The 11,046-nt window shown below is 46.5% G+C and overlaps 1 protein-coding gene across 1 annotated transcript in view; it reads left to right on the forward strand.

Moving 5' to 3' along the window:
• The window catches only part of GFRA4 (GDNF family receptor alpha 4), a 319,424-nt gene that overhangs the window by 224,052 nt on the left and 84,326 nt on the right, over positions 1 to 11,046 (forward strand). Inside the window, exon 2 of the mRNA XM_083185261.1 lies at positions 7,244 to 7,321. Coding sequence (XP_083041387.1) covers positions 7,244 to 7,321 — 78 coding nt within the window. The remainder of the gene's footprint in view (positions 1 to 7,243; positions 7,322 to 11,046) is intronic.

Below are 11,046 nucleotides of genomic sequence, written 5' to 3' on the forward strand. Positions count from 1 at the left end.
ACATGGTTATGGATGAGAGCAAATGACAGTTGACCATTTGCTTGGAAATGCTGGGAAACTGACAAACTGTCACTCATCCAGAACCATGTTTTTGTTCCAACCAGCCAGATCTGAAGATAAATCTTACTAGTGTATGGGCACCTTTAGAATCCCCGTGCAACAATGCAAGCGGATGTGTACGGTAACAAATCCACTCGCATGCGGTTACATGGAGGAGAAATCATTCAATGGTCATTCAAAGGTAAGTCTATACTTACTTTTCAGAAGGCCGCCTTCTGCCGAATCATGGGCGGGCGGAGATGTCATGTGACATCATCCACCCGCCTAGAGGATGCATGGGCATGCCTGCATTCCCAGGAATATGCTCAGCATCTCTATGGGCGCGCCCATCATTTTAGTGTCCATGCCCATAAAATGATGGGACTGCCCATCATGTTGCGAACTTGCGAATACTCCGGCGAGTGTACAACTCACCAAAGGTGTTTGCTCCAGGGGTTTGCACATTCGCATATCCGCGCATGCATGAACCTCCACCATTGGCCGGGAGAACAAATTCCGATCTGACCGAGCAAATCTGAAGGGGTCGGTGGCGATGCTGGGACATGGGCTGGGATGAAGTGTGCCGGAGTAGGCACCTGACATCACAAGTGTGCCTGGGTGGGCAGCTGACATCACAAGTGTGCCAGGGTGGGCAGCTGACATCACAAGTGTGCCGGGGTGGGCAGCTGACATCACAAGTGTGCCGGGGCGACAGGGCAGGCATTCACCTTACAGAGTTAACCAGATTCAGGCCCTTTGTGAAGTTTTGGAGATTTTTGTTTTCGCTTGCATCCTAAACTGGGTTATCCGTATATGTTTATTCAGCCGATTCTCTGAGATTTCTTAGAAATGGAAAAACTCTCCTATAGAATTTTTTTGTTGTTGTTGAGTTGCATAAGATAATTGATGTTTTTTTAATAAATTTTTTGGAACGTGTGCACATATTTTTAATTGGAGCGGAGAAAACTGAAATGAACAAATCAGATGCAATTGTTCACACACATATAACTGATTGATTTGCAATATGGGGGATATAGGCAACGGGGTGCAGCCTCTGTAAATCCCGTCCCATCCAATGCCAGTTTCCTGCCAGTGGACTCACATTATACACAATCTTACGTTGTCAATACATGATCTCTAATGGCTGCCTAAGCCTCTCTGGGGGCCGGTATCACCCCATGGTTACTGACCACACCCCTTAAGCATGTATTTGTTCACCGGTGGTCCCTTCATGCCAGGAGTTACATGCTCATTGCCAGGGGTTACATGCTTGTGGTCAGGGGTTTCATACTCATTGTCAAGGGTGTCATGCTCGCAGGTGCGCCAGCATTCCCGGAATCTGGCACTTCTGGGTAAGACTATACGTGTTGCGTTTCCCTGGTAGACACTAGAGGTCCAGTAATATCTCTAGCATCAGTCTCTTGCCATGCAGCAGACATTTTTGGAGGGTTATTTTAAGAAATGGAAATTAGAAAATGCAACCTTTTGCGCAGACAAAATTACTAACAGTTCTTCCTCCGGTCACTAGGAGGAGCTCTGCTAAATAATCAGTCACTGGAGCTGCTACAAACATGAAACATTTTTAAAGTTTGTAGATTTTAAGCATGATGCTCCCCTTACCCCAAAAACTCCAATCATCCGGGGACCACCATAAATGTACAGCTCCCCTATACTCGAGGGTTGTGGATTATTTATCACAACACCCTTTTCTTCTGGTTTGTGCACCATTGACGCCGTAATTCAGTGCTGGCCAATAGTCCACAAGATCAACTAACAGTTCGCGGTTTTCTGACCACCCAGCTGGTGCACAAGTGTAGTCATTACTACAGGAACTGTCGGATTTTCCAGACCGCTTAGCTGGTGCACGGGCAGAGGCACCGACAGGTCGGCCAGGCATCGATAAAATGAATGAATGAATGAGGGAGCCTAGCCACACCACAATGAAAAAGAATAAATGTAATTTGTATGGGTGGCGGGATGCAGGGGGCGGGGGGCGGGCTGTAACATCGTTGTACACACAGAGGTAGAGAGATGACAGGCTGTTGCTGCAGCAGCTGTCTTTCTCCCCAGCTCAGCACACAGCACTGAGTAGCGTGTGCTGAGCTCGGGAGAGAGACTGCACATTCCCCAGATCACCTAGCTGGTGCACAGGTGTAGTCATTACTAACTGTAACATTCCCCAAACCACCTAGCTGGTGTACAGGTGCAGTCATTACTAATTGGCACATTCCCCAAACCACCTAGCTGGTGCACATGTGTAGTCATTACTAACTGTCACATTTCCCAGACTCCCTAGCTGGTGCACAGCTGTAGTCATTACTAACTGTCACATTTCCCAGACTCCCTAGCTGGTGCACAGCTGTAGTCATTACTAACTGTCACATTTCCCAGACTCCCTAGCTGGTGCGCAGGTGCAGTCATTACTAACTGTCACATTTTGCAGACTCCTTAGCTGGTGCACAGGTGCAGTCATTACTAACTGTCACATTTCCCATACTCCCTAGCTGGTGCACAGGTGTAGTCATTACTAACTGTCACATTTCCCAGACTCCCTAGCTGGTGCACAGGTGCAGTCATTATTAACTGTCACATTTCCCAGACTCCCTAGCTGGTGCACAGGTGCAGCCATTACTAATTGGCACATTTCCCAGACCACCTAGCTGGTGCACAGGTGCAGTCATTACTAACTGTCACATTTCCCAGACTCCCTAGCTGGTGCACAGGTGCAGTCATTACTAATTGTCACATTCCCAGACTTCCTTGCTGATGCACAGGTGCAGTCATTACTAATTGGCACATTTCCCAGACTCCCTAGCTGGTGCACAGGTGCAGTCATTACTAACTGTCACATTTCCCAGACTCCCTAGCTGGTGCACAGGTGCCGTCATTACTAACTGTCACATTTGCCAGACTCCCTATCTGGTGCACAGGTGCAGGTATTACTAACTGTCATATTTCCCATACTCCCTAGCTGGTGCACAGGTGCAGTCATTATTAATTGGCACATTTCCCAGACTCCCTAGCTGGTGCACAGGTGCCGTCATTACTAACTGTCACATTTGCCAGTCTCCCTATCTGGTGCACAGGTGCAGGTATTACTAACTGTCATATTTCCCATACTCCCTAGCTGGTGCACAGGTGCAGTCATTATTAATTGGCACATTTCCCAGACTCCCTAGCTGGTTCACAGGTGCAGTCATTACTAACTATCACATTTCCCAGACCACCTAGCTGGTGCACAGGTGCAGTCATTACTAACTGTCAAATTTCCAAACGCCACTCCTGTTGTAAATCACCACCTGGAAATTCATTTTTGCAGACTTAAGCGTCATTGATTCTGCCGACTGATCACCGGTGAAAATTCATAGCATTTTTCAAGTACGCAATGTGGCCAATTTTGCCCCCCCCCCCTCAGCGAGTGAGACCCTGCCACACATACAGTATCTCTTCCCCCTACATCTAAGCCTATTATTAGTGAATCTGCAGGAGTCGCACAGATTATCGAAGTGTATGATGTCTTGCCCTTTACCTAAAATTCCCTTTTTTACCGTTTCCCAAATACATTCAATAAATCCAAGTTAAGTCCGACATTTCTTTCTTCTTGTTTGCAATTGCAATCCGGTCAAATCCCCACACTGTACGTGAGCTCGCACGCTCGCACCTGCCTCTGCAGATCCTTTGCGGATAGCGTGGAAAATAATTCCTTTAAAATAATTCCCTTTAAAGGCTTAAGGTTAAACGAGCCGCAGACCCAATGTACCGGCGCGGTCCAGGATTATACGCAGGCTGGGAGAGATAACTATGTAATTTTGATAAGGATTCGCATTAGCATGTGTTTGTCTTGAGATACAGGCTGGCTATGAGGCTACATGTAAATAGTTCTCTTATTGAAATTTCTCTTGCTGGACAGAAACGTCTTCAAGATAAAAGGAGAGGAGAGGGGGCTTCTGGGAAATGTGTGCGCTCTGCATTCGGAGGCAGGGAGTGTAAGCATACACCCAACACCGCAATGTTCTTATTGACAGGCTAAGGATGGAGAAGGGGGGGGGGGCAGGCACAGGCAATCAATGTAGAGGGTCGGTAATTGGACCATCCCTCCGCCTCTGACTTGTTGACTAATACCCCTTTCACATCGCACTTTTAAAACGGTATATTGCCGTTTTTTTTCCATTTTAAAACGTTTAAGGCTGCAATGTGAAAGTGCCAAAGTTGATTTACCGGTTAAAGTTAACCAGTATTTCAACACGGTTAAAAAGCAGAGTCCTACACGTTTTAAAGCCGTTTTTTGGCAGTTTGAACAGCGCTATTTCAATGGCTTGAAACGTGTCCCTTGGGAGTTAAACGGGTTGAATGTTTGAATGGTATTAAATGATTTTTAAAACGGTTTTCACCTGCAATGTGAAAGGTCTCAAGGCTCAGACCCGTTTTAAAGTCCCATTTAAGAATACCGTGTCATTACCCATTTCTGCAATGTGAAAGCAGTATAAGTGGATGCATAAAACGGGACCAAATCTACATGGAGCATAGCAGGAAAAGACAGCTTGCATTCGGCTGCCATGCATGGAAGTCACATTTGCAGGAATCTGGATATGTGACTCCAATACTAGGCAGGAGCGCTTAGCTTTACACAGTGAAAGGAGAGCAGAGGGTTATGTGGTTATCGAGGGGAAAGAGTCCATATTGAATTCACATACCGAGCAAGTCATGTCAGAGAGCCTGGAGCGCAGTAACTTAGCATCCATTACAAGGTGCCCTTGTCGTAAAACATCACAAAAATAGGGACTTTTATAAAGCGCAGGAAAATGTACATCTCTAGGATGAGATAATCTAAGGCTGACTTCCCGGGATGTCTGTGGGACTGATGAATTAAAGGTGACCCTTCTGGGCACCCGAGAGTACAGGCCAAACACCAAGAACCACTGAGACACATAGGGAAGTGTGCAGTCTGCAGGCGTGAGGATGAGATTTACGTTGGATCGCGTCATCGGTGCCCTGCAGCCTTTTGCCGCAAACTGAGTGGCAGGGATAGGGCCTTGTAGTATGTAGCCTGTATGCCATAAGCCAGTGATTTTCAACCTTTTTCCACTCGCAGGACACCAAACAAGATTTAAAATTTGCCAAGGCACACCGTCAGACCCCCACAAGGAAAAAACAAACAAACCCATTGGTTCCCATATGAAAAAACAATCACACTGGTCCCCACAGATAACAACAATAAAATACATTGGCCCTCACATGAAAACAAGAGACCAGTGAATAACAGTTAAACTGGTGGTGGTGGTGGCTGTTACCTAGTGTGAACGTGGCTCTGGTGGCGCCCCAAAAGCTAGTCACTTTGCTGTTGCTGACCATCAGGCAAATGTGTCTGTGGAGAAGGGACAGGGTATAGCTCATTACTAAACACCCTCTGCTTCCCGCTTCCTCTTGGTTTGTGTTTGTTCAAGTAAACTTTATTTTAGAAGTATGTATATATTTGTACTGTATGTATTTGTATTTATGTATTTGCTTGTATTCTTTTTATATAAATCTGTTTGATTATAGTACATTCCATTTGTTTAGCCGTCTCAACTCGTTCATCTCTGATTGGTTCCTGGTTAGTTTTAGCACTGTGCATGGTCTAATCCAGGCATGTCCAACGTTGGCCCTCCAGATGTTTTGAAACTACACATCCCAGCATGCTTTGCAATAGTTTTAGCATTCTCTAATAGCAAAACTGTGGCAAAGCATGCTGGGATGTGTAGTTTCACAACATCTGGAGGGCCAATGTTGGACATGCCTGGTCTAATCTCTGTGCACCCAATTACTGTATACTGTACATGTGAGGAAGGCTAATGTCTATGTTCTTGTATAACAGAGCCAGTGTTCTCTATGATTACGACATTCATATCAGTTATTTAAATAGGGGGGAAAAAGCCTTGAAACAGAAATTCCTATATGTGATAAAAGTTTGAGACCTCCCTTTATGACAAAGATGTAGCTATCTCCATACTTGTTGCATTTTAACCTGGGTCGTTAGGAAAATGCTGGACTGGGAGGCCCAGATGGAAAGTTGGAGGCATCTGATGATAGTCTTATGTAGGCCTTCACATTTGCATACCTCCCAACATGACCCATTCCAGGAGGGACAAAATGCTTTGTTCCTGGATTTCCTTGCCAGTGGGATACAGCACAGTTCAAAATTCAAATAGGGTAGGAGCCCACACCAACTGCCAGTGAGTCCTGGACTGTAATGTTTGGCAGTTGATGTGGCACCCCTATCCGAACTTTGGATTGTGCTGCAGCCCCACATCTGCACATGCCAGTGGCAAGGAAGTCCTGGAACAGAGCATTTTATTCCTTCTGGAATGGGTCCTGTTTCTGTTAATCAAGTGCCACCTATACTGAGCAAACTACAGTAGATGGGCCAAACGGTTCTTATCTGCCGCCGCATTCTATGTCTCTGTTATAAACCATGCATAAGGCATGGATTCACTGTTTCCCTATCAGATGAATTGTGCATCCTGCAAGATTACAGCGCAGTACATCCAATGTGTATTCATATACATTCTACTTACAGTACAGTACATTTCCGAAATAAGGCTCTATTTACTAATCTTAGGAGAGATATAAAGTCAAGAGAACGGCCAACCAATCAGCCCCTAACTGTTGTAACATGGCAGTTAGGAGCTGCTTGGCTGTTCCTTTATCTGCATTGACTTTATCTCTCTCCAAGTCTTAGTAAAAGGGCCCCATATTAACCGATCTCTAATGACAGTTTATTATACTGACATATCACATGCTGAGTGTGTGTGTGAATATATATATATATATATATATATATATATATATATATATATATATATATATACTTTTATCCTTTTCGGTGCTCTTAAATAATTTGCTTTGCTTCCCCGAGCACCTGACTGCGCACAAAATATCCCTTTGCCTAAACACAATGTTGGAGATTTTATCTCTCCTTGCAAATAAAAAAAAAAAAAGATAATTTTTGTTCCGTGTAGACTGAAACGGCGCTGCGAGGTAATGGCATCCATGCGTCTGTCCGCCGCGTTTGCAGCTGACCGCCGCACCTCCCCACAAAATAAGCGAGCATTTTATTTATTGAATCGGCAAGAGCGGGGTTAAGCTCTCCCCGCGCGAGGTATAATTAATATATATTATTTTCTCGCTGCTGATAAACTCTCTTATTATCCCCATTTTATTTCAGCTTCAAGCAGCAGCCAGCGGGGTAACAGGAGAAAAACAGCGTCAGAAATCTCTGCGAGCAACAGACAGAAGACAAAAGGTTTCTGTATAGATTTATTTTGCTAATTGTGTCTTTAAGCTGTAAAGTGCTTCTTTAGGCCTAAAAAAATGCAATTGTTTCCATTGTATAGCAAAATCAATGTCCCCTGTCTGTGAGGCAGGTATCTATTCTCTGGATAAAAACACAAAGCTCATTTGGTATTTACAGTGTTGGTAAAGAATTTTCAAGTAAGAACCCGTTGACAGCGTGAATAGAAATTGTAATGACTTTTTTCTCCCTGCAAACCTATTATCTTGGCGGTGCATTAGAGTATAATCTCTGCAACATGTGTCAGGCATAGGAGCCTATGGGTTTGCCAATCTATATATGTTTATCATTATGCGACTCTCCCTTCTCCGCTGCTCTTCCATCTGCCTGTCATCAGGAGACTAAGCGCCAGCCGCTGGTATGTCCCTCGATGCCTTCTCTGTCATTTCTAGAAGTGCCACATAGCGCTCCCTGGCTAGGTAAACAGGCTAGTTACTAATTCAGCAAGGCAACCTGGAACGCAGAGATAAGCAGCCACCTTTTAAGATAAAGGTGTACATTGCAGCCGGCATAACCAATGAATACGGAAATTATTATTTAATTTTTTTGGGGAGTGGGATAAAAACATCCCAATTGGGTTAATCACCAGAAAGAAGCGCTCACATGGAGTCGGAAGAATTTTCGGTGTATAGAGAGAGATTTGACGAGTGTGCGCGTATATGTCTGGAAATGAATACATATGTAAATAACACTATTTCTACTAAAATAATGTTAAAAAACAGTTTTATCACCCTTCGTACATTATTTTAGTTTTACAACTAAAGGCTTTTGGAGCAATGATCATGTAAAACTTCTCCAAACCCTTTCATTTGCATTTATTTTGGTAACCAGATAGCATTTCTAATACTTATATCTGGCCAAATTTACTTAAAACACAAATTGTTAAATAAAAAAAATGATGCAGTGAGCCCTGTGATAATAACACCATCCTGAGATAGTATAATCACTGGGCTCCCTGCACAGAGATAGCTGTGCTGGGCTTCGGGCAGTGTGATCAGCTGTGTGTGTCTTCGATGGACATTTACTAACATGAGAGTTCTAGTTCAGATGGGATGTTGCTTTGAGCAATCAATCAGATTTCATCTATTATCTTCTAGGAGGGTCTAAATAAATAAGTAGATTCTGATTGGTTGCCCATATCTACATCCCATGTAACATAGAACTCCAATCATAGTAAATTTACCCCAAAGGCTGTCCAATCAAATATAAAGTAAAAACAGGGATCAGTAATTGGTGCTCTGGTGAGGGCTGCTGGTCGTCGAGTACTCGTGCTACTGCATGAGACTCTTTCCCGGTGCTGTAAAGTGTTGCTATGAAGCAGCAGCCTCACTTTACAGCAGGGGTGGGGAACCTCAGGCCCTGGGTGCCGTATGCTGCCCCCGTTGCCGGTCTGAATGGCCCACCCGCCCGAATTCTCGCGAGAGGTCAGTAGTTCTCACGAGATTCCTCTTAATCAACAGCAGCCGGACCGTGGGACGGCTGCAGCAGGACTGCTTTACAGCATTGGGGGTCATGCAGCAGAAGAGGATGTTATCACTGATCACTGGACTGGGTAGGGTTTAGTTGCAAAGGGGGGTGTTTGACGGCAGCAGTAGCGGCGGGGGATGGTGGATTGTGATAAATCTGGCCAATAGTCATTTTGGACCTGTGGAGACTGCATACGCCAAGCGTTATTTACCTGTATTGCTCGTCTCCCGGATGTCACATCGTGATGACACGTACCGTAGTTTCTTCCTACAGTAGGTCTCTCAGCATATAAGAGTAGGGATGCCATCCAAATTCTGCCAGTAGTTTTTGCAATGATGCCGGAGCAAACAAACAAAACTACACGTTTATTATCTCCTATATATTTGGCTACATCTGTCACTCAAAGTGGGTGTCTGTGTCTATAACGCTCTGTTCCTGGACTTTCCTCTTAATGTGTGATTGCCTTCATCTGTGCTGAACACCTTTCTGAGAAATTAACCTGTTTAAAACAGGTGATGGCAATCATACATTAAGGGGAAGTCTAGAAACAGAGCATTGTGTCCCTCCTGGAGAGGGTCATGTTGGGAGGTATGTGACAGAGAACCAGCCCAGTGAGCCCACAGACAGTGCCAGACACCCACTGCCTTCCCATGTTGCCCAGCACTGCTACTCCACAGCCACCAGGTGAGCGCCCCCCTCCCGCGATTTGCGGCAAAACACCCCCGCGACCCCCCCTCCCGCGATTCGCTGCAAAAAAGAACCCCCCCACGACCCCTCCCGCAATTCGCGGCATAACCACCACCCAGCGACCCCCCCCTCCCAGCGACCCCCCCCTCCCGCGAATCGTGGCAAACCCTCCCCCGTGACCCCCCCCCCCCCCGATTCGCGGAAAAAAACACCCCCCCGCGACCTCCATCCCGCGATTCGCGGCAAAAAGAACCCCCCCCCCGCGACCCCCCTTGCACGATTGGCGGCACCTCCCCTGCGACCCCCCTCCCGCGATTCGCGGCACCCCCCCCCCCGCAATTCACAGCAGCCCCAGGATTAAATGGCACATGCAAAACACTGACATGGCGACATGGCTATGGTCGACAATGAAAAAGGTTGACATGAGTTTTTGAAGATTTAATTTTAATTTTTTTAATTTTTTCATATTCATTGTCATGTGTCGACATGGACACCAATGAAGTGGCACACTTATGTCAACATTTACATGTGTTGACCTTTCTGTGTTGATTTTTTCTTGTGGCGATTCGCCTCACACCCCCCGCAACCCTCCCTCCCGCGATTCGCGGCACCCCCGTGACCCCCCACCTCCCGCAATTCGCGGCAACCCCCCACCGGAACCCCTGTGAACCCCGCCCTCCCGCGATTCGCGGCACCCACCCCCGCGACCCCCCCCCTCCCGCGAATCGTGGCAAACCCTCCCCCGTGACACCCCCCCCCCCCCGATTCGCGGAAAAAAACACCCCCCCGCGACCTCCATCCCGCGATTCGCGGCAAAAAGAACCCCCCCCCGCGACCCCCCTTGCACGATTGGCGGCACCTCCCCTGCGACCCCCCTCCCGCGATTCGCGGCACCCCCCCCCCCCCCCCGCAATTCACAGCAGCCCCAGGATTAAATGGCACATGCAAAACACTGACATGGCGACATGGCTATGGTCGACAATGAAAAAGGTTGACATGAGTTTTTGAAGATTTAATTTTAATTTTTTTAATTTTTTCATATTCATTGTCATGTGTCGACATGGACACCAATGAAGTGGCACACTTATGTCAACATTTACATGTGTTGACCTTTCTGTGTTGATTTTTTCTTGTGGCGATTCGCCTCACACCCCCCGCAACCCTCCCTCCCGCGATTCGCGGCACCCCCCGTGACCCCCCACCTCCCGCAATTCGCGGCAACCCCCCACCGGAACCCCTGTGAACCCCGCCCTCCCGCGATTCGCGGCACCCACCCCCGCGACCCCCCCTCCCGCAATTCGCGGCACCCCCCGTGATTCGCGGCGGCTCCAGAATTAAATTGCACATGGAAAACACTGACATGGCTATGGTCGACAATGAAAAAGGTTGACATGAGTTTTTGAAGTTTTTTTGTCATTTTTTGAATATTTTCATATTCATTCTCATGTGTCGACATGGACACCAATGAAGTGCCACACTTATGTCAACATTTACATGTGTTGACCTTTCTGTGTTGATTTTTT

The sequence above is a fragment of the Crinia signifera genome, chromosome 1, assembly GCF_055691185.1.
Source record: "Crinia signifera chromosome 1, ASM5569118v1, whole genome shotgun sequence".
Lineage (NCBI taxonomy): Eukaryota > Metazoa > Chordata > Amphibia > Anura > Myobatrachidae > Crinia > Crinia signifera.